At 40.5% G+C, this 23,710-nt stretch overlaps 1 protein-coding gene across 2 annotated transcripts in view; it reads left to right on the top strand.

The window, feature by feature from the left end:
- LOC126175653 (nuclear pore complex protein Nup133) overlaps window positions 1–23,710 on the top strand; it is a 114,289-nt gene that overhangs the window by 59,188 nt on the left and 31,391 nt on the right. For both annotated transcript variants that reach the window (XM_049922564.1, XM_049922554.1), the window contains exons 13-15: window positions 6,345–6,444; window positions 13,110–13,229; window positions 23,118–23,264. In XM_049922564.1, the coding sequence (XP_049778521.1) occupies window positions 6,345–6,444; window positions 13,110–13,229; window positions 23,118–23,264 (367 nt within the window). The remainder of the gene's footprint in view (window positions 1–6,344; window positions 6,445–13,109; window positions 13,230–23,117; window positions 23,265–23,710) is intronic.

Below are 23,710 nucleotides of genomic sequence, written 5' to 3'. Positions count from 1 at the left end.
ATTACTTAAAATCAATGCTCGATTTAACAATAATGAAAATTACTGGATGGAACTATACATAAATAATGCAAATGCAACCACTCATCCATTACGTACCGTGTGTGGAGCATAGAAATGCATGACAGGAATTGCTGTGCTCTCTAGCTTTCAAACTCTTGCTCTATATGCAGTAAGAGTGCACAGACAACCAATTGCACACTCCCATGGTCACAAGGAGAGTGATTATTGAATTCCCCAAGGAGCTTACGGCCCTTTAGTAAGTTCATGCATGGTGCCCTCAGGGCCCAGAGGTATATCGCAGCTCGTTCTTCCTTCCTGGGCTGCATTACCTTCCCCATGCCACTCCCTCCCATCCTCGCCTGTACCCTGCTGTCCCCTACTTCCCCTCTCTGTGTTATTACCTATGTCAACGTGGCTATCCACCTGGTTTCTTCTATTCCTCACAGCTTTGTTCTCCTTGCCTTTTCTCTTTCATCCTTCTGTTTGGCATTTTTGGTTTCCATTTGGGGTTTGACCTCCAGTTACAAATTTTCTGTCTGTAGTGTGAGCCATTTGAGGAAGAACTCCCTCCCTAGTGTCTACACTGTGGATTCCCCCCCCCCCCCCCCCCACGCCACCCCCACCCCCTCTCAGCACCACTAGATCACCAGAACATGTAGCCAGTCCATGTGGTGGGGCTTTTATGTACCCGTATGGCTGAGCCCCCTGAGGACACAGGGATCACACTTCTGATACCTGATCTGTTGCCTCCCTCCCCATGTATTCCACGGAGTGGTTGCTTGTCATTCTGGAGCATCAGAACTCCCAGCGATGGCCACCTTGCCAGATGGCCCTTGCTGTGGCTGGGTGACACACATGGGGAGAGCCTCTATTGGAGTGGGTGGTATCAGGGCAGATGCTTTGCATTTGCAAAAATCTGGCCTTTTTCTACGGCCACCTCTTTGAATGGTGACGGATCATTGAGTACTGGTTCTTATGACTCTGCAGCCTTCACTTCCCTGACTACACCCTGGGAAGAGGGCCAGGCTCACTGGGCTTGGGATGAAACACTTTCCCCACTACCTGGTGTACTAGGACAGACAGGAGCACATTCACTGCCACGAAACCATTACTTTTTGTGGAAAATATCAAAAACAAGTTTGGCGAAGTGGAATATCCAAGTAAGATGGGGTCGGGTCCCTTTGATCAAAGCTGCTTCTACTACCCAGTCTTCGTGCTTATGGTCATCTTGGCAATCTCTCACTGTCGGTTACAGCTCACCAGTTTTTTAATATGGTCCAGGGAGTCATTTTTCATAGGGTCCTCATCCTTCATACTGATGAGGAACTGTGGGTATTCATTTTGTTAGGTGTTTGCAAAAACATCATATGGACAATCACATATATACTGACACCTTTATTCTGGCGTTTTAGGGAGATAACCTCCCGGAGAAGGTCAAGGTTACGTGTTACTGATGTGACGTGAAGCTGTACGTCCCACTGTCCATTCAGTGCTTTTGGTGCTTGCATTTCGGGCAAATGTCTTCGCAATGTACATTGGCCCCTGTACATTGGACTGAGGACACCCACTTAATGCGGGGAGCCCATTTGTTCCACCACCCATGTGTGTTAATTGTCACAACTGCCTCTCTCCATGCTCATCAGATTGCCTGGCTTATGAGAAAGGAAAAAAAAAAATGATACAAAGGTATAAGTCCCTGGATTGCTTATCTTACACTGAGGCTCACCAAAAATTTGATGACTTCATCCTCCAGCAATGTCTTCTACTTTTGCCTCTGTCACATTCTTTCCTCCACCTCCCTCTTCCTTACCCCAGTCCCATCCCTCTCTCCTCTACCCATCCCCTGCAGTTCCCACATCCTCCTCAACAGGTGCTGCTTCCTCTCTCCGGCCAAAGAAGTGACCCCCTTCTTTGGCGTCCATCAGTAGTTGAGCTCCCTCCTGGGACTTCTTCCCCGGCGTCTCTCGGTCTGGAGTCCTGCTACCATAACTCGGCCATGGGACAGACAGTCCATGCATCCCAAGGTTGCCTGCTCTCTCTTGGTTCCAGATCTTGGAGAAGCCTGCTGTCCCTCTGTGCCCTGCCCTCCACAGCTTATGAGAGAAGAAGAAGAAGAGGAGGAGGAGGAGGAGAAGAAAAAGAAGATCTCCCAGTGCTTCCAGAGGTGCTACCCGGTGCACCCTGAGTCTGACCTGTTATTTGTGGATGTCATCCCGTCTTCGTTTGTGACGGATGGTGACATGGTGGTATGATTGACTCTAGTCCGTTCACTTCCCATTTGGATACCCACTCCTTGCTTATTCCGTGCAACTGTATTGGATACTGCCATCACCTCCCAGAGTTGCATTCCTTATTGCATTTTATTTGGCAGTTTGTGTCATTCTCCAGGATTCTCATTTTACCTATGTTCACTCATCGACCCCTTGTGGGTTCCGTGCTTTTTCTTAGTTAAATTGGCCCTTTGAGGGCTTTCGGTGATGCATGCATGTTGGTGCATACAGGTATTGCTGTCCAGGTCGACTGGGGTCACGGTTTGCAATATCTATCTCCCTCCTGACATGGCACCTACATCTGCTGTCCTAACTGCACTCCTTCAGCAACTCCCCCATCCCTTCTTTCTCCTCAGGATTTTAATGCCCATCACCCTTTTTCGGACCTTGCTTTTTTATCTAGTCAGGGGCTCCTTATTGACCAATTTCTCATGGACCACAACCTGTACCTTCTTAATGATGGCTACCCTATCCATTTTAGTGCCACATATCACACTCTCTCTCCTATTGGTCTTTCCTCAATTCCCCTACCATTCCTCCTTCCTTACACTGGTCGCTAGACGGTGACCTTTGTGATAGTGAGCCCTTCCTGTTGATGCTCTTGTTCTCTTCCTGCCTCCCAGTGTCAAGGTTACCCTGTTGAGCTTTCCATCATGCTGATTGGCCTCTATATACCTCCCAGGTCGGTTTTTCACCCATGAAATCGTCTGTGAGCTGTCCGATAAGGTAATTGGTGCTGCCGGCATTGCCTTTCTCTGCTTGATAGGCTCCATTCGCTGTCAGCAAGTCCTGTGGTGCAGAAGAGCCATCGCCAATGTTATCCATGATCATTGTTGTGTCTTGCACCATCTTAAGCGGCACCCATCCTCTGCTGGTCGTATTACCTTTAAATTTCTTTTTGCCAAAGCACAACAAAACAGAGCAAACAGATGCGTTGGAAACACTTTGTCTTCTCTCTAGGTTCTTCTGCCCCTCCGTCATGGGTGTGGACTTTTTTCTGCACCCTCCAAGGTTGCCAGTGGCAGTCTTCCATTTTGGGCCTCACCCTTCCAGGAGGCCTTTGTACAGATCCATCAATTCTCATGCAACACTTCATGACCTATTTGGCAATGGTTTCAGTGTCCGCCTCCCATCGAGGTGCCTTCCTCCTGTGGAAGCAGCAGACTGAAGCTTCCTGCTTATATTTTACCCCTTGTCAGGTGCAATCCTACTGTGAACTTTTTACTAAATAGGAGCTTCTTCTAGCCCTCTTCTTTTCCCACAATTCAGCTCCTCACCCTGATTCCATCCATAACAAGTGCTTCAGCCCGTTTAACCTTCCACGGTTTCTGATCATCCGCTTTGATTGAAAACCACAGTTTGATAGGCCTTTTCTCAGTGCCGCCATCTTGTCACAGTCCTCTTCGATCTTCATAAGGTTTTGACAGCTTTGAACCATCACATCCTCTTTATGCTGCATGAGTGGGGTCTTCAGGGTCGCCTCCCAATTTTTATTTTCCCATTCCTGTTCACCATTCATTCAGGGTTTTCTGGGGTCTTCTTTTTGACAAGCTTACTTGGTTGCCCCATAACCTTCGTCTGAAGATGACTTTTTCCGTAAACACCATGTTCCTCGCTTCCTTGTGTACACCCCTTGTTGTAAGTCTTCGCTGCCTCTATGGGCATTAGTTCTGTCTCATCTGGATTATGGTTGTCAAGTTCCTGGATCAGCTGCCCCTTCTGCTCTGCTCTTGGACCCAGGTCGTCCATTTAGCCACCAGGTCTTTTCATGTCAATAGTCTTTTGGTTGACACTGAGGTCTGTCCCCTTTCTATTCAGCTGTCCAAGCTCCTAATTTCCTGTGCCATCACTATCCAGCTCTTCCCCTGCTCACCTCTACTATTTTATTTTTTTCATGGCTTTGGGCCAATGCCCACCCTTGGATGTGTTTACCTGTTGGGCTCCACCTCACTTGTCTCTTCCATGACTTTCCGTCTACCCTCCTTGTCTTTCTCCCCACATCCTCTTTTAGTCTCCACCATCCCCCACCCCCACCCCCCTACCCATTTAGTTCCTCAGCCTCGGATTCTGGTGGATCTATTCTGGGGTCCAAAGCCTCCATTGCTGCAACGGTGTTCCATTATTTGTTCTGAATGCTGTTACAAGAGTTTCAGAATGCCTGTGTTTCTTATACCGATGGCTCTAAACCTCCAATGATGTGGGATATGCCTTCATGTCTTCCAGTTGGCATGGAACACCATCTCTTGTCTGCCACATGTGGGGTGTTTACTGCAGAATTGACAACAATCTATCAGGGCTTCTGCTTCATTAAACAATCCTTACCCACCCGAGTTCTGCTATGTGTGGGCTCAATGATTGGCATTCAGGCTATCACTTGTTTTTCCCACCACCCCTTGGTCTCTGTCATTAATGACCTGCTTACTGATCTTGGTGATTCTGCTTGTTTGGTTGGCAGAAATCTTCCATCCTCTTAAATCTTTGTATTAGCCATACTAGGTTACCCATGGTTTTTTATTCTGCGTGAGCTCCCGCCCCCCCCCCCCCCCCCCTTTTGCAGTTTTGGAGTTCCCCTCTTGCTGATCCATATTTTGCTGTACTGTCCCTGCCTTGTGGCTCTTCTAACTTTATATGCCCTCCTACCTTCCTTGTCTCGGGTGTTAGTAGACACCCCTTGCACGGTTACGTCTGTCCACAGTTGTCTCTGCGTTGTTTGAAATATCAGGTACAAATTAGCTTGGACATTGGTTACAGAGGCCTTGACTTTACCTCCATGCCAGCCAGATTCTCCTCACCTTTTCTCTACATATTGTTTGGTCTGTTGTACTGTTTTTTTCCCCCTTTTCTTGTGTCTTATTGCCCTGGTGTTGTCCCTGTTGTATCATGATAGTGATGTGGTGTGGTCTGTGGTGGTTGTGGATGTGGATGTGTATGTGGGGGTCAGTGATGCAGTGATGGTGTTGGTGCCCCATTGCATGTAGTATTTGTGGGCACCCCCTGCTCTCCTCATTTTCATCCAACTGCGTCCTGTTCTTTCCTCTTCCTTCTGCTCTGTTGTCCTTTTCCCCCCTTTTGGTTTGCACGTTATCCCTTGATTTCTGTCAGTTTAGATCATAGGATTGGTAGCCTCACTGTTTTCTCCCCCCCCCCCCCCTCCACACACACACACACACACACACACACACACACACACACACACACACACACACAGATGAACCAGTTGATTATTGAAAGCAGCATTCAATAATTGATAATGAATAATCAATCTCGCTCTAACTGCGGGAGTGTACATTTGTGTGTGTGTGTGTGTGTGAGAGAGAGAGAGAGAGAGAGAGAGAGAGAGAGAGAGAGAGGGGGGTACATTTACTAGGAAGAAGAGAAAGAGCTTGAAAGCTAGTGTGACCATTGTTTCCTGTTACTTGTTTCAGTTGTTCGCACATCAGTTTGCTATAAGTGAGTGGTTGCCTTTTCCTTATTGTATGTACAATACTAAATTTAGTAAGAGTTGAATAGATGTACTAATTAGTACAGGATGACCTCTTCTGACCTCAGTGCCAGATTGCATTCATCATCGTCATGTGGGCTTGGAACCTGATGTGATTGTACAGGTAAAACCACATGTTGTCCATGCTGTACTGACAGACCTTGATACAAAGGGTGTGTTCAGTTGTGTTGCCCTGGCCAGCACCTTCTCCCATTCTCTCACCTGTCGGAAACATCTGGGTTCTGTGTTGCCGAGAGACAGGCATGCCACCACTCACCTGTCATCAAGAGCAATTAACTCTACACCAGAGGTGAAGCAGCATGGAATGACATAAGCTTATGTCATTCAGATTCAGTTTGTCCCACTGCATAACCAGTTTAGAGCCATTGATGCGGCCAGGGATGTCAGCTCTGAGTATTAAATTTTCTACTCCGTGTACTTCCAAATAAACTATGAGTTTTTCATGGATTTTGCCTTCTCTGCTGCACACACACAAAATAAGTAAAATTTCATTATTTTCTGTCTTTCTTGGCATCACAATTTTGATGTATATAATTTCTATAAAAGCAATATTATTGCACTTTGTTTTTCAGATACAGCATGGTGATTGAAACAAACATCAAACTACTGCTTGCAGATGAAAGGAAAATGCCAACTGGAGCTTTAAATTATTTTGACATCTTTTATCAAGAGGTAACGTGTGCAAATAGGAAACACTCCTGCTAATTTTGTGCAGAATGATATACTCAGCAGCTGTCATATTTGGTATTTTCATTTTATGTTCTGCGATTTTAATGGATTGTGTACCTGACTTTATGAAAAAACCTAAAAGTTTATTTTCCATTAAGCATTCTATTGTTAAGATTACAACCATTCAAAAGACCAGCAGCAAAAAAAAAAAAAAAAGTGCAGTGATATGAATTTGGTCTGATAACCACAAAGAGGTTGCATTGAATGGCTCACAAGCACATTTAAAAATAGGATAAGCTGTTGGACAAAGTCCTCCTTTAGATTTAGAAACACACACACACACACACACACACACACACACACACAGTCACTGGCTGGATTTGAAGCCTGACTAAAGTTAGTAGGTAGGTAGCAATCTCGGCTTGAGTTGGTAATGGGCATACAGAAGAGGCAGGGAGGGGAGAGATTGCAGCTTAGGGATTGGGGAATATGCTGCAATGTTTCCTATGGGAGTGTGCAGGGCTGTGGTGGGGACAGGATAGAGGGCTGCCTGATGCAGCATTGTGGGCCTGTGATAGAGGTGGGGGGGGTGGGGGGGGGGGAAGCAAGTAAGTGGAAAGAACTATGAAGTTTTGCTGGGAGGACACAAGGTGCGCGTGAAACTGGAGTGAGACCAGAGAAGGGGATATAGGCAGGTGTAGGACAGGGACTACTGAAGTTTCAAGTAAGGTATGTTTGCAGGGAATGACACAAGGGCAATTGAGAAAAGCTGGAAGCTGGTATTGGTGTGAAGAATCCAGATGGCGTAGGCTGTAAAGTAGTCATTGGTGTAAAGCACACCATACTATACAGCATGCTCGGTGACTGGACTGTCCAGCTGTCGCCTGGCCACAGATTGGTGGAGGCCATTGATGTGGACAGATGGCTTGTTAGTGGTCATGTCCTCATTGAATGCTGAACAGTGGTTGTAGTTAAATTGGTAGACCATTTGGCTGCCTTAATGTGTGGCCTTGCCTTTGATGGGATAGGAAATGCCAGTGATAGGCCTGGAGTAGGGTGTATGGAACTGGTGTTGCCTCTAGGCCTTTTACTGGCGTGTGAGCCATGAAGGCAAGAGTTTAGGAGCGGGAATGGAACAAGGACAAAAAATGATATTGTGGTCAGGGATATACCAGTGTGGGAGGGGACACTGTTTATTTTTCAGGGCACTGTGAAGAACAGATTTAAGTGTTTCCAGTTGTGGATGCTACTGAACGACGAGGGTGGTACTCCTTGTGGGGCATCAGTAGGTATATAAAAAGTGGTAGAAGATTGGGAAGACCTATTTCTTGACAACATGGGGATGTTTATTGTGGTTTGTAAAGTCCTCAGCAAGACCCTCAGTATATTTGAGCAGGGACTGCTTGTTACTTCAGATGCAACAGCTAGGCTATGTGGAAGGGGTAATCTTGGTATGGAATGGGTGGCAGCTGTCAAAAAGGAGGTATTGTTGGTGTTCAGTAGATTTGATATGGATGGATGTACTGATGAAGCCATCCATGAGATGGAAGATTCACCAAGGAAGGTGGCTTGTTAGGCTGAGGAGGACCAGGTGAAGCAAAAGGGGGGAAAAGGTGTTGAGGTTCTGGAGGAATGTGGATAGGGTATTCTTACACTTGGTCCAGATCATGAAGATCTCATCACTGAATCAAAACTGAGGGTTTAGGATTCTGGGTGGCTAGGAAGAAATGTCTAGATAGTCCACTAATCGTTTGTTATAGAATGGTACCATGTGGGTGCCCATACTGTACTGTGGATTTGTTTGTTGCTGGTACTGTCAAAGGAGAACTAAATCCGGGTGAGAACGTAGTCAGTCATGGTGACCAGGAGGGAGTTAGAAGTTTTGAAGTCATTTGGGCACTGGGAAAAGTTGAGTTCAGGGCAGCAAGGCCCTGAGCATTAGGGGCATTTTAGTGTAGAGGAAGTTGGCATTGACAGCGATGAGCGGGTTGCCGAGTGGTAAAGGGACAGGATCTGTGGAGAGTTGGTAGAGGTAATAGTTAGTGTATTTTATACAGGAGATTAGTTATTTAATATAATTTATAATTAAAATATAGTAGAGAGAATGGTCATCAGAATAATTAATCATTTCCATGAAACATTGGTGAAGAATTCTTGTATCATGTTCCTGTCAGTATTCCTATAGTCTTCCCCAGTTTAGATATTTAAGATTTAGATATTTAAGATTTTCATTGTTTTGCCTGTGTTTTGTTTACATCCTTTCAGTTAGAAGGGCCATAAATCTTAACATTAGAATTTATCCCCCTCCACCTCTCCTCCTATTTAGAAATTTCTCTCATTTGAAGCCGTGAACTCCAAGGCATTACAGTGTACAGTGACAATGGTTGGGGTAAAGCAGTATGTGCTCACTGAACATTTGGTAATCTAAAAGTGCCCCAGGATTGTGCCATACAACAGACATCTCAGGAACCTCGTCCTGTCTCTTATCTTGGCTGGATGCTGGTTTGTCGATTCGCGGGTTTCCAAGGTGGGGAAATGATGAGCACTACTGGTCCTCATAACTATAAGCTTGTGACACGATTTTGAGCCCCTATGCACTGAATGGTGGAATGTTGTGTGCCACAAATAAGGTTCTGTGTTAATTCCCAGGAATACAAAGATGGTAGCGATTTTGATTCAAAAGCAACCTCAGGGTGTACTTTGCGCTCATGTACTGAAATGTGATCAAGATAAAATCATTACCAGACAACCTGTGTAGCACCTATTACACCACAGTTTGTGTTGGACATGCTCTCATTTTCAAGGATCTTCCTTAGTTCATAAAGTTTCTTGTGGAATTGAAATATCACTCACTGAGTCGATCAAAATCATTCCCAGTGGATCTAGTGGTCCACTAGTTGTTAGTAACACCCATACAATAAAGAATGGTTGTGGGGTTAGCCTGCCAGGAAACAAAAAAATATTAAAGTTAAAAATGATAAGTAACTATTTAACTTCCTCCAATAATAATATGGTATTTCTGGAGTTTTTCCTGTGCGTCGATCCTCTGGAAGGCATGTGATTATAATTTGAAGCATAGTATTGTTGAACACTCCACACATGGTGCTTTTGGAAACATGTTCCTATTTTTCTGTGACTCTTTCATCACATTACTTTATTATACCAAGTCCATCATATTCTATTCGATCATTTTACGCAATGGAATCCTGTCTGTCAACTTAGTGTTCAAAGTGTAGCCATGTTTACAAAATGTATATCTGTGGGTAAAAGGCCCAGTTCTTTGGTCTTTACTTGTGAATGATTTCTCAGTTTTTAGTTTGTTTTAATGGTTTGCAGCAGACACCGCCTGCAGTTGGTAGTTAGAAAGTTGGAGGAATGGCTACTACTAGTCAGTTCCAAGTTTTCGAAAAAATGTGTTTATGTTTTTAATCTCTAGAAACTTAAAATGAGAGACCTTTTTAAATGATAGAGATTCAGAGAAATACCTGGACTACATTTTAATCAGAAATGTACATTGCTGCCACCAGTGAAGATAATGAGAACTAATACTTGAGTGTTTAATGTTGTAAAATGTATTGCTCATAGCACTTGGGGAGCAAAGAGAGCCTGTATGTTCAGATCTGCCTGCCTACAAGACCTGAAGATATTTGATACATTCCACCATGAGGGAATTAGACTGACAAAAGGTGTATTGAGAATCGGGCCAGTTTTCATCCTCTGCACATAAACAAACAAATTGCATGTTACCTCTTCTAGTATAAGTAGTGTGTACCGGAGACACCTGCATGCCATAGCTCTGCTCACCTATCCATGGAATTGTCCATGGAATGACTGTTCAGTAGTCATCCATGAGCAATAAGCCCTTTGGTATTCACACAAAGGGTTGTCTTATAGTAAGGGATGTGCTGAATATTGATCTTTTGTGGCAAGGTTCAATCAAATCAGCTTCTTTCTGTCTCAACAATTCCAGATCATTAATGGGCATTCATCTCACAAAACAGCATCATGATGATAAACATTTTGTCATCCAGAAATCGATGTTAAAACTTCCCAGTGATTAGTTGGTAATGTGTAGTACCTGGAGTGGTTGATAAGTCATAATTTTTCCTCAAGAAAGACACTAATGACTGTTTTAATGCATTAATGCCCAAAACTATTTTTTGTCGTTGATTTGATCAAATTAAGTCAAAGTAGTTCTTTCATGGCTAGCAGCATGTGTCAATGACTAAAATGTTATTTTTTAAATTTTTACACTGTTTTATTTCATGTATGATAAAACATACAATGAGCATTAACATTTACAGTTCAATAGCATAGTGTAATCTTTTATGTAGCAAAATAATAGTGTTAAATCAAATTTTATCAATAAAAACTGGTATGTTACTGTTTTTCCAATTTACAGTTCATTCATTAATGGTATTGGGAAAAGAAAAACAAACTGGATGAAGTTCATTATCATGTTATATCAGTGATATGTTCTCTGTTTTGCACAGTGTTTACCTGTGATATTGCAAAGTGCCCTTGAGGTGTATCCATTACTGGCAACATCCATAGAGGTAGTAAACAGTTCAGCAGAACTCCAACAAACTTATGTTATTCACCTTTCTATACAGCATCCACATATTGGTGAGGCTTTTGTCAAGGCAGAATCTAACAAGAAGCCAGTACCATATCTTGGAGCAGAAACTGGTTCTATACAGAACTCTGTTTGTCAAAAAGACTGATATCTACCATCCCTTTGTTGTACAGTTGTACTAAGGTGGGCTGAGGGATGGTCACATGCTTTCATTCTGCTTCACTTCAGCTCTTGCAGGTCCCCTTGGTAAGACAATCATTGATTTGCAGATTTGTTGCTAATGTCACTTGGCTGTTGCCGTGGCGTCTTAGCAGTGTAAAGTGTTCATTTTGAAGAACATGATAAGATCCGCAAGGTTCCCTCTTTAAGTCTTCCTGTGGTGCTTTCTCAATCCTGTCTCTTCGGATAGGGCCAATGCAGTGTAATTCATGTTTACGTAGTGATTCCAAGAGTGGCAGAAAGTTTAAATAGTTGTGAACAAAGACAACAGAATTGGGAGAAATTGTTGAAATGCAGAAAGTGATAGATTTGTTTTGAAGCCTGTTTCTACTGAATGAATTACTTATAAGGTAATTCTAAGTATCTGTCCTTGTCTCCCAATACATTCTTCTAAAAGGGACTGGATTGTAACCAGAAAGAATAATAATTCCAAAATATTTGTATAACTCGTCAACTGAAAGTTGAAATTCTAAATATCCTTTCGGAGCATCATATTTCACTGTCTCCTTACAAATGTACTTCATATATTCTTCATTGAAAACTTTGTTGAATATGTCTAAAGGCATCTTATGAAGCTGCTTCATTTTAGCCATAAGAAAAGGCTCTGATACATTACCAGTGAAATTTACTTGACTGCCAACATTCATGGTTTTTAGTTCCTTTGATATCCACTCCCGTGGTATTGTTTTATATTTCTTTGATAGTGCTGGTGTGTTTTTTATCTCCATTCTTGCTTTCTCTCACAGGCTGCTCTCCAATATTGTTTCTGTTTCCTTCTGCAGTGGCTAGTACTATCACTGGCTGCAAGAGAACCCCTTTTACCCGTGTCACTGAAACTAACAAGTCTTTCGTCTTGACAAAGAGCATCATCGCAGTTGAATTATTTCCATCACATGGTGGAAGGAGGACAAAATCTATCTCATCAGCTTGTTCTATTTCACTGCAGATACTATCTTCCATCTCAGTGCCTCAAGTAGTTTTAGAATCTCTTCTGCGTCACAGGGATTTTCAGGACTATAATAGTATTTATTTGACCTGACAGTAAGATATATTACTTAAGAATCTAGCAAAATGACCTCAGGAAACAACTGCATCTATTATTTTACTTTAAAAGTAAGAAAAGGAATGTTTACTGAATTAAATTTTAAAGTAGTTATAGTTTCCCATTGTATGATATATCATATGGCAAAGTATTACTCTATTGTATAAGCCTAGATAAAGATTTTACAAACAGAAACAACAGTGTGCTTAATTGTTATTCTGATTTAATACTAAAACCTTAAGCCAAACTTTTATATCAATACAAGCAGTTTCAGTATGGGACAAAATTCTTACCTGTTGCACATTATCATGTTGGTTCAGAGTAGCACTAAGAGAAGTGTCTAACTGTGCAATAATGATATTTTTGTGTCACTGAAAACTACTATTGCGGTGGAGCAGCATTCAGTCTAGTGGTAACAATACAAAGTAAAAATACATGTGCAGTGTATGATATAACAAACTGTGGGCATTAATGGGTTATCGTGGCATAGTTTATTCATGCAAACTGGTTTTACAGTATAAAATCAGTAAATTGTGATTACTGTTCTAGTATCTCACCAAGAGATGTGCACAGCATCAATGATGATCATTTTAATTAATAAATGTTAATTTTTGTGTACTTACAGTCAATTGTAGATAATGTCCATTCATGTATTAAATTATAAAGTTAACACTTTGACGTACATTGATTTTGTCTGGCACTTCATTGCAACTAGAAAATTTGTTTTTCTTTAGCTTAGAAAGACACAGTCCAATGGCGCAAATAGATTGTATCCTGGCGAAATTTATATATTACAAATTCTGTATTCAAATCTAATCTGTATTTTTATAGGTTACCAACATCCACAAAATATTCCACTTCATTTCAAAGTGGTGCGAAGATATAGCACATAGCGATCGTCGACCACAAGAGGTTGCAAAGCTCCTTGTTGATGCAAATTCTGCAATACTGGTGAGCAGATGTTTTTATTATTGAGTGAAATTTTGAGCTATTTCAAAAAATATATAATTTTTCTGACTTGTTATATTACAACAAATTAAGAAAGTTTTAACTTTTTAAACTAACTGAGATTAACTTCCCTCAATGCCTCCTCCACCTCATTCACTCTCAACCACCACCCCAACCCCCCCTGCCACCATCTCTCACCACCCCTGCCTCTGTTGCATTCTCTTTCACCCACACTCCCACCACCCGACTTGCACTTTCACATCTGCTTCACTGTCCCCCACTCGCAACTGGCCCCCCTCACACCCCCATCCGTGCCCCACTCACACTCTCGTACCCCCATCCCTGCTCCACTCACACTCTCGTACCCCCATCCCTGCTCCACTCATACTCTCATACCCCCGTGCCATGCCTGCCCCCCCCCCCCCCCTCTTACTTTCTCATATACGTACCCTGACCCCCTACTCAGTGTTTCTTCTAACCCCCACCCCGTCTCTCTCTCTCTCTCTCTCTCTCTCTCTCCCTCTCCCTCTCCCTCTCTCTCTCTCTGAATTAGAAGACTTCTGCAGGAAATTGTATGTGAGGAACACCTGAGAAGAATCTAAATCAGTTTTGGAGATAAGTTCCCATCTCTTACATCAAGTAAACTACCACTTTGTTAAGGATGGGAGATTTATCTAGAGAGTCTTTCAAAGTGTTTCTGAAAAATGTGTCTGGATATGATGGAAAGAAAGCATTGTTTTTGTAATGAAGTTGTGTAGCTTTTGAATTGTTTAACGATGTGTCACCTATGCAGGCAACTTCAGATGTACACAATAAAATTAACTTTAAAACAAACTGAAATCATTACATAACTCCTCCTACTCCATAGAATTTTGTAAAACTGTGTGATTTTATAATGCTTGTATGTGGGGACGTTGACTGTACTTAAGTGTAAATCACTAAGCATAAAAAAGGATAACTGGTAGCAAAGACTATTCTAATGCAAAAGAGTATGCTGTAAATGGTCAGTATATTGTCCTATTTTTTGCTCTTAAAGGGCATTATAAATCAGTGTAAACTAACTTGTTAGAGACTACTGTGAGAGAGTGCATTTATCGTCCAGGGAACAAGCAGACAACGAACCGTATTCTTTGAATAACTTGAGGAAATGCTGCCCGATAACATTGGAAATCACAGATATCTCGATTTTAAGACATTTTCCAATTGGTACCTTCAAAATGAGAATGTCAAACTATCACACTTTAGCTGCATTCTCGCGTGTTATTGGAGCATAGTATCTGCGCTGGGGAAAGCTTAAATTTCATAACTAGCTAGCTGCTTCTCTTTGAGCAATATGTTGAAAATTATAGTTAAGTCACTCGTAACAAATGAATATCTGCATCCATCTTATGATACAAATTCCCAATCAGTAAAGGCAAGGAAGTGGCCATATACAATTTATGCAATTGATATATTGACAAACAAAACCATTTTTATAAACCATGAGACTATAAAACCAAAAAGTGTTATTACCTTATTTTGAAACAAAGTCTACATCTTAATTCCATCATTTGGTATCTGTGACCAAATCCTCTGACTGTAAACTTATGATGATAGTTTCAGGATTTATATTCATCTTCACCTCCTTACCAGTCTTTCTGCTGCAGCCTTTCAGCAAGCCGCACACAGTTTACCCACACTGAAGGAAAGGTGCTTTCTGTTGCTTCACGCACAAACTATTCACCGTCTACTATCTTTAATGTTTCCTTCTCTTCTGACACATAGCATTTAACTTGTGCCCAAATCAGTCAGATTGTACTGACAGTGGTATGGTTGCAAATGCAGCCATGTGTGACCACATTTATGCACAAGTAAATCAAGTTCGTATGTTTTGTCACATGACTTGTATAAATTATTAGCTACAGGCAGTTTGGCACAATTTTGGTTCATACTGTGCGGAATGTTTTTAAGCCTAAACTTAATATCTTCTTTCATGGTGTATGTACATGATGTTTGCTCTGTAACTGCTGAATGGTAACGTGCATTGTCCAGTGTAATGACTGAATTCGTAACAAGGTGTAGCAAGAAGTGTCCATTGAACCACTTCTTGAAAGTGACAACGTTCATTGCCATATGGTAGTCACTGCTATTTTTCTCACATCTTAATAAAAGTTTTTTCTTCAGAACAAAACCAGGAGAAGAGGCAGCATGCAAAATAATTATCTGAAAACCTTTTCCTATGGGAAATGTAACTGGTAGTATCGTCAGTCATTTTCCTGGAATGACTCTTGATTTGCCCATACACTGTTGAACTACCTTCTTGTCTTACTGTGTACACCTTTCCAAGCAGTGTAGCTTGTGCTGCAGCTATGGCACTTCTTCCCAGTAAAAGCTTTCTTCCATCATTATCTTAACGTAATTGAAATCAATGTCTTTTAAGTTCTTTGTACTGATGTAGTAGCACATTTGAAGTCAGTTTTCCCACACATAACTGTAGCAAGTTTTTGTGATGTCAAAGCTTTATATACATTTCAAACATGTAATGCCTTAAAATATCCTTGTCAGAACAATCCATTTGTGTCATGAGTCTCTTGCAATGTTGATACATCCATGGGACACAAAACCAATTTTTCTTTATGCTTCTGACACTTCCGTTAACAAGTTGCTGTATAATTCTCTTGCCAATACCATATACTTCTGCAGTCCATTCTTATGTCTTCAGAATGTTATCAAGAGGTGTCCTGCTTTCAGAGTCAGATTTGAAATAGTTTTGCATGTCGTAAATGCTTCCGCTTGTGAACCACCTAACATTTATTGCCATCAATTGGCACATTTATTTGGAAATTATACTCACACTTTTATGGATACTCATTCACAGCTTTACTGCTACAAGAAAGTAACACTGACAGTTGAATGAATAATTCAGTTGCTCTGTGAATAAAACTGCATTGTCATGAAGAAGAGCAACAGAACAGCCTACAGGGCAGAGATTCTCACTGTGTAGCAATAATTTTTGGCTAGCTGCTCAGAAGGAAAATGATTCGTATTGGCTGTCAGTGGTTAATGGAGGTGGTTGGGCTAGATGGCTGAAAATTGGGCCATCTTCATATGTGATATGGATTATAAACGCATAATCATTTATGATAAATTGTCATTTGTACTGAAAGGAAAGTTTTTCTCACTTCACTTCACTACTACTCTTGCACTCATCATGGATAGTAAATTAAAGAAATATTTTGCCACAAGCATAATCAAATTATTATTATTATTAATATTTTTATTAATTGTCATTATGTTGTTGTTGTGGTCTTCAGTCCAGAGACTGGTTTGATGCAGCTCTACATGCTGCTCTATCCTGTGCAAGCTTCTTCATCCCACAGTACCTACTGCAACCTACATCCTTCTAAATCTGTTTAATGTATTCATCTCTTGGTCTCCCTCTACAATTTTTACCATCCACGCTGCCCTCCAATACTAAATTGGTGATCCTTTGATGCCTCAGAATATGCCCTACCATTCGATCCCTTCTTCTAGTCAAGTTGTGCCACAAGCTCCTCTTCTCCCCAATTCTATTCAATACCTCCTCATTAGTTAAGTGATCTACCCATCTAATCTTCAGCATTCTTCTGTAGCACCACATTTCAAAAGCTTCTATTCTCTTCTTGTCCAAACTATTTATCGTCCATGTTTCACTTCCATACATGGCTACACTCCATACAAATACTTTCCGACTTCCTGACACTTAAATCTATACTCGATGTTAACAAATTTCTCTTCTTCAGAAACGCTTTCCTTGCCATTGCCAGTCTACATTTTATATCTTCTCTACTTCGACCATCATCAGTTATTTTGCTCCCCAAATAGCAAAACTCCTTTACTACTTTAAGTGTCTCATTTTCTAATCTAATTCCCGCAGCATCACCCGATTTAATTCGACTACATTCCATTATCCTCTTTTGCTTTTGTTGATGTTCATCTTATATCCTCCTTTCAAGACACTGTCCATTCCGTTCAGCTGCTCTTCCAGGTCCTTCACTGTCTCTGACAGAATTACAATGTCATTGGCGAACCTCAAAGTTTTTATTTCTTCCCCATTGATTTTAATCCCTACTCCAAATTTTTCTTTTGTTTCCTTTATTGCTTGCTCAATATACAGGTTGAATAACATCGGAGATAGGCTACAACCCTGTCTCACTCCCTTCCCAACCACTGCTTCCCTTTCATGCCCCTCAACTCTTATAACTGCTATCGGGTTTCTGTACAAATTGTAAATAGCCTTTCGCTGCCTGTATTTTACTCCTGCCACCTTCAGAATTTTAAAGAGAGTATTCCAGTCAACATTCTCAAAAGCTTTCTCTAAGCCTACGAATGATAGAAACGTAGGTTTGGCTTTCCTTAATCTATTTTCTAAGATAAGTCTTAGGGTCAGTATTGCCTCACGTGTTCCAGCATTTCTGTAGAATCCAAACTGATCTTCCCCGAGGTCGGCTTCTACCAGTTTTCCCATTCATCTGTAAAGAATTCGTGTTAGTATTTTGCAGCCGTGGCTTATTAAACTGATGGTTCAGTAATTTTCACATCTGTCATCACCTGCTTTCTTTGGGATTGGAATTATTACATTCTTCTTGATTTCTGAGGGTATTTGTCTGTCTTATACTTCTTGCTCACTATATGGTAAAGTTTTGTTAGGCATGTAAGTAGTTCTAATGGAATGTTGTCTACTCCCGGGGCCATGTTTCGACTTAGGTCTTTCAGTGCTCTGTCATACTTTTCACACAGTATCGTATCTCCTATTTCATCTTCATCGACATTCTCTTCCATTTCCATAATATTGTCCTCAAGAACATTGCCCTTGTATAGACCCTCTATATACTCCTTCCACCTTTCTGCTTTCCCTTATTTGCTTAGAACTAGGTTCCGAACGGGGGACTATTTTACCTCCAGAACATTTTACCCAAGAGGACGCCAATCATCATTGAACCATACAGTAAAACTGCATGCTCTCGGGAAAAATTACGGCTGTCATTATATATATTATTAATTAATAATTATTAATGTTGTTATTAATAGTTACCCAAGTATTATTCGAAAGAAACTATATTCTATCATTTACAGATACAAATACATTTTCAATGAGGGGATTTTATGAGTTACACATCGTTTTAAATGACTCACTGCTTGCAAGGGCAAGAGCAAGGTCAAGACAAAGACTCAGTACAACTGCTGATAAAAATTTCAGTTTCTGTAGGTTCAGGTAGAATAGAAGTTCTCTCTCCACACTCTATAACAGTTTGTGTTCTATTATTAAGGACCTGAAAAATTCACTTTTGTGGTAAAAGCAGATTTAGATGTGAATCCTGCCTCAAAATGCAAAAAAGCAAAATTATCTGATAAATGTCTTTTCACAGCAGATTGTATCCAGATGAACTATTTTGTGATAGATTGTTTGAAACAGCTTTATTTTTGTAAATGTAACCAGTTTTTGGTTACTTGTGTTCAACATCTTCTAGCAAAGCCTAAGATTGGAAAAGTAATGTGTGTAAGAATGTGTTTACAAAATAAAAATATGTATGAACATACAGGGTGTATACGACCCGGGACAACCGGGAGATCCGGGAAAAACCCGGGAATTTTTTCATACGGGAGAAAACCGGGAAAAACCCGGGAATTTTTTAGAATTCTGGGAATTTTTCATTATTTTAGGTTTCAGTTAAATTTTTGCAATATTGACTGGTAAGAATCGATGCTCTAACAAAGGATATTACTCTATCCCGCTACTGCAGAATGATACTAAAACAATAAAACGTCAACGAGAAAAAAATATGAAAATAAAACATAAATTGCAAAGGAAATGTGCCATATACAGCAACAAAACACAGTGCCAACAACAAAATGTGTCAAAGGTGTTAGGAAGATTATGCAATGCTTCATAACAACAAAATGTCTCCGATGAGCGTGACGTCACAACGGTTTAACTAGATTCGTTATAGCAGTTACGAGTGGGCTCATGCATATGCGCAGTTGAGTGGTGGGGCAAACCGGTGTATCTGACCTGAATGACAATTACGGGGGGAGGAGGGGGCACCAAATTCATATTCTTGAGAAGAAAAAAATCATGTTTCACAAAGAGCCTAGCATCCAGTGCACGTTGGTCTACCAATTACTCATGATTTTGAAACGCATCCCTCTTGGTTTTTGAACGCACTCTGTAAGTTGATTTCTGAATGAATCATAAGTTAATTTTTGATTGCGTGCCTAGTGTACGTGATGTCTGTCAGGGGAATCCTCGTCACATCTAGAAATAAACTTTCCTGCAAGCAAAAGGGGACCGGGTTATACGAGCTGAGCAGAGAAAGCCAAACGAGTGAACGCCAACCGCTGTCTGATTATGTGGTTGTTTGGGTTTGGAATGATCAGCTGTGCTATAATTACTAGCGAAATCCATAGTCAGACTACCAGAGTGGAAATAAATGACTAACAGGAATAACAGGTAAGAAAGATTACGTATTATCTTCTCGGTGTATCCAAGAAAATTAAATTTTGTCAGAAAAATTTTGGCCAGATCGCTCCACTTGTAAGGGCCAGTTGTACAGCCCCCTACTAGCAGCCGATTAACTTCTATTCTGGAAGTAGCGCGGAAAGTGGTTTGTACAAACATAACAACGCCTAACCAGAGAATAATCAGGGATAACTAAACCGGTGATTCTGGCAGGGTTAGTGAAGTTAACCAGCGACTAAATTTTGACAAAGACAGGAATAGTTCCAGAGTTAGTCATGACAAGATTGTTTGTTAGAACGAGGAACGGGGACATCACACCAATTAGGGAAGAATATGACGATTCCAAATTTAAGTAAAAATTTCGTACTACTACTTTTCGATCTCATGCTCGAGAAACTGGGGCGTATGAATGAAATGTGAAACTATTTTCTAACATTAAACTATTTGCTTGTAGTAGGCCTAATAGGCATTTTATGTTGGTCTTCGTGAGTTATATTCTGTCGTGTTATAAAAATGACCATTTGTGCAAAAACAGTCTCGTTTATTTGGTGTGTGTTACAATTTCTGCAGTGTTAGAAAGACCTATTTTGTTTTATCTAGCAGACAGCGACAAAATAAACGGAATCAGATTTGAGAAACCACACCAGTCATGGGTAGTATTTGTATTAACAACTTACGCAGCATTAGACAACGATATTTCGGCCTCTTTTCTTTTATGACATAACGTAAGATCTTTTAATGTTTTACACATACGAACATATGGGCTTCCTGCGTCATCGTAGCTGCCAAAGCGCGGTGGCGCCTGTTACCTGGCGCTCTCTGACGACTGCTGAAACGAACCTATTTCTAACAGGTTGCGGGAAAATATTGCGAATGGCAGTTTGAAAAATGTTACTTTCAAAGCAAATTTCCTCTTTCGCAAGTGGAACTATGTGTGAGAATGTGCGATGAATTCCTTAAATCACAGAGCGTTTGATGACGTGCGATTAGAAGTATTTAGAGCCCAGATCAGACAATCGTGTCATTATTATGAGCAAATTGATGTAGTGCTTTGGGAAGCTCTCGTTCCTTTGCGGTAGCTAATTTATTTGTGGAAAACTTTGAGAACAAGTCACTGGACTCGGCTAAAAATTTTACTGGCACATTTGTGTGATGTATCTTAAAGTGTAACACGGGCAAGAAAAATTAACATTGTATGTGAAAGCTTAGCTTCTGTTGCAGCTTATTAACCTTAGAGACCGATGTTGTACGTGAAAGCTTTGCTTTTCTTGTAGCAACACTATGTATATTAATTTAAAACATTAACTTTTCCTGTTTGTGTATCCGTGCTGCTTAACAGTGATGTTGCTATTAGCGGACTACATCACGTGTCCTACGCTCTGAATATCCGCTGTCATTGGCTGGCAGGATCACGTGACATGAGCAATGACTCGCTTACAAAAGCGTATCGCAATCTCTATTACATGGTTCGGAAAGTAACATGCGGTGTTTGGTGGGATTCGAATTTATACTTTCGTGATACAAAAATATACAGCGTACATATTGATGCAAAAAAAAAAAAAAAAAAAAAAAAAAAAAAAAAAAAAAAAAACTGTCACTTAATAGCACGGAAAGTGTGTTTTCATCCGGGAGAAAGTGTATTTTTAACCGTGAAAAATCCGGGAATTTTTTTCGTTGTCCACGTATACACCCTGACATAGCAATGTATCATTATGTTTACATGCCACCATCTTTCGGAAGATGAGAACAGAATTTTGGAAGTCAGATATGGCATCTGGAAAACAGCTCTTCCAGCCTCTGACTTAGTCAGCACTTTTGCTCTGTCTCTCCATTAAACATTACAGTTAGATAGCTTCATGATCAGTTTGATATTTCTACTTCCATAAAATGTTACTCCATCCAAACAAACTGAAAATTTTTAAAAACTAGATGTTACCTGACAACCCAAACAAGCTTTGGAATGGTTGTGCATTTACTTGGAAGCAAAAATTGATTGTGGAAGTGGAGAACTGGCAGCTAGGATTGGATTCTCACAATTGATTTTGGAGTATTTACATGACCAACCCAAAATTGGCTTACAAAATCAGGTTTTGGGAGCTCCATTCAAACAGAGTGTACATGGAGTCTTTAATGTGACAGTTTTAGCTGACAAGTATTTAAAGCTTGGTTGCTCAAATACCAGTAGAGATCAGGCCTGATGTACCTCCCTTACAACACTACCAGCCTCAGCAAGCAATTGCACAGTAGCCATTACAGAATGCTTTGTGTTTCTTTTATTTTTTTGGAATGAATGAAGAGACTAGCCTGCTCCAGCATAGAGTTTGATTATGCTCTTTGCAACATCAGAAGGGACTGATGATGTCTATCAGCACATGCCAGTTCTGTTTTTGCAGAAATGCAGAACAATAGGGCAGGTTGCTATCATGCAAGGAGGAGGCAGGACTTGGTTCCTTGCATTTCTCTTTCCCCTCTGGTGGCCATAATTCTAGTTTGTTTAAGCTTGCAGTCAACTGTAAGTTTATAGGATCAGCACTTTGCACTGTAGCAAACAGAAAACAAAACCTGTCAATGTATTTCAAGCACCGCAAAAGTTTTCCCTAACGAGCGAACAGAGTTACTTTCAGTTCTAGTTTTACACGAAGTATGTTATCGTTGGTTTTATTTGTAGTAATGTCAAGTGCCCATGAAAGGTCGAAATCAATATTCTTCCAATTTTGTAGTTGTGAAGTTAGGTAGGAAAAGATAATGTTGAGAAACACCTTAAAATAGAGCAGCACTTTTCACTGGTGGGAAAATCCTGCTGCTGCCCTAAAGAAAGAATCATTTGTTGGAAGTTTAAATAGAGCCAGAAGAAGAAAGCAAGGAATGATCTTACTGGAAAAAGCTGATGAGCTTTTTGCAAAAGCAGATATTCCAGTCAGAAAGCTTCCCAGTCACCGTTTCTTCTTCTTCTTCACTTTATTTTATTTTTTATTTTTTTTAAACAGTCGGTTTCAAAGCACTAAGGATTCATCTTCTGGCACTTAACATGACAATCCTTTAAATCTGTGTTATCATTTACAAACAAAAAAATTTAATGCAGATTTCAACAAAAACATAAGTGAATTTTGACAAAAATATATGTGACTTTCACCAAAAGTAGGTGCTACATTTTCAGGTCTCTATGTGTTGTGCATAAGGTGAAAAGATAAAGGAAAATTGAAGGGGATTACGAAATGCACTGCAGGAAATTCTGGAAATAACGAGGTGGATAACATGGCTAAATTTCACCACATCGTAACAACAAATCAACATTTAACTTATTGTAGTAATTTTCAGCTAAGTTATTTATATGAGAAGAAATATGTGTGTATTATACATCATTCATTTTATTGAGATCTCCTCTCAGTCTCTTGTCATTCATTATTTTCCAGTCTGTTCTGCAAGATGTTATTCAGTTTCGCCAACAGAGGGCAGAGATGTTCTCACCTACCACTCCACTGCCTCCATCCATCACTGAGTATATTCCTTGGACTGCTGCTGTTGGTAAAAGTGGAGTGCGAGATGCTTTAAACAAACAGGTAAAAAATTATTTCCTCCAGAAATGTCAAGTGCCCATGAAAGGTGAAAAGATAAAGGAAAATTGAAGGGGATTATGAAATGCACTACAGGAAATTCTGGAAATATCGAGGTGGATATCATGGGTAAATTTCACCACATCACCATTTTCTCCAGAAATAATATTTTTTACATCCAGCTGAAATGTACCTTGCTTATGGATTAAAAATGCATTCCAGATAAGTGACTGAAACCCATATCTTTGGATTTTGTTTTATTTTTGAATACAAAAGCCTAAGTACCGGCCCCCATCTAAAGTGCAGTTTTAGTTACCTGACATGATTTTGCTTGTTGCCTTCTTATCTAGCATTAAGTACTCTTTTGTTTGGTATTTTAGTTACTGAAAAATTTCATTGTGACAAGTTTTTCACACTGTTATTAGCAAATTTTTCACTCGTGAACTTTTAAG

This window comes from Schistocerca cancellata, chromosome 1, assembly GCF_023864275.1.
Source record: "Schistocerca cancellata isolate TAMUIC-IGC-003103 chromosome 1, iqSchCanc2.1, whole genome shotgun sequence".
NCBI lineage: Eukaryota > Metazoa > Arthropoda > Insecta > Orthoptera > Acrididae > Schistocerca > Schistocerca cancellata.
The sequence above is the reverse complement of the archived record's forward strand: the minus strand, read 5'-3'. Positions and strand labels throughout refer to the sequence as shown.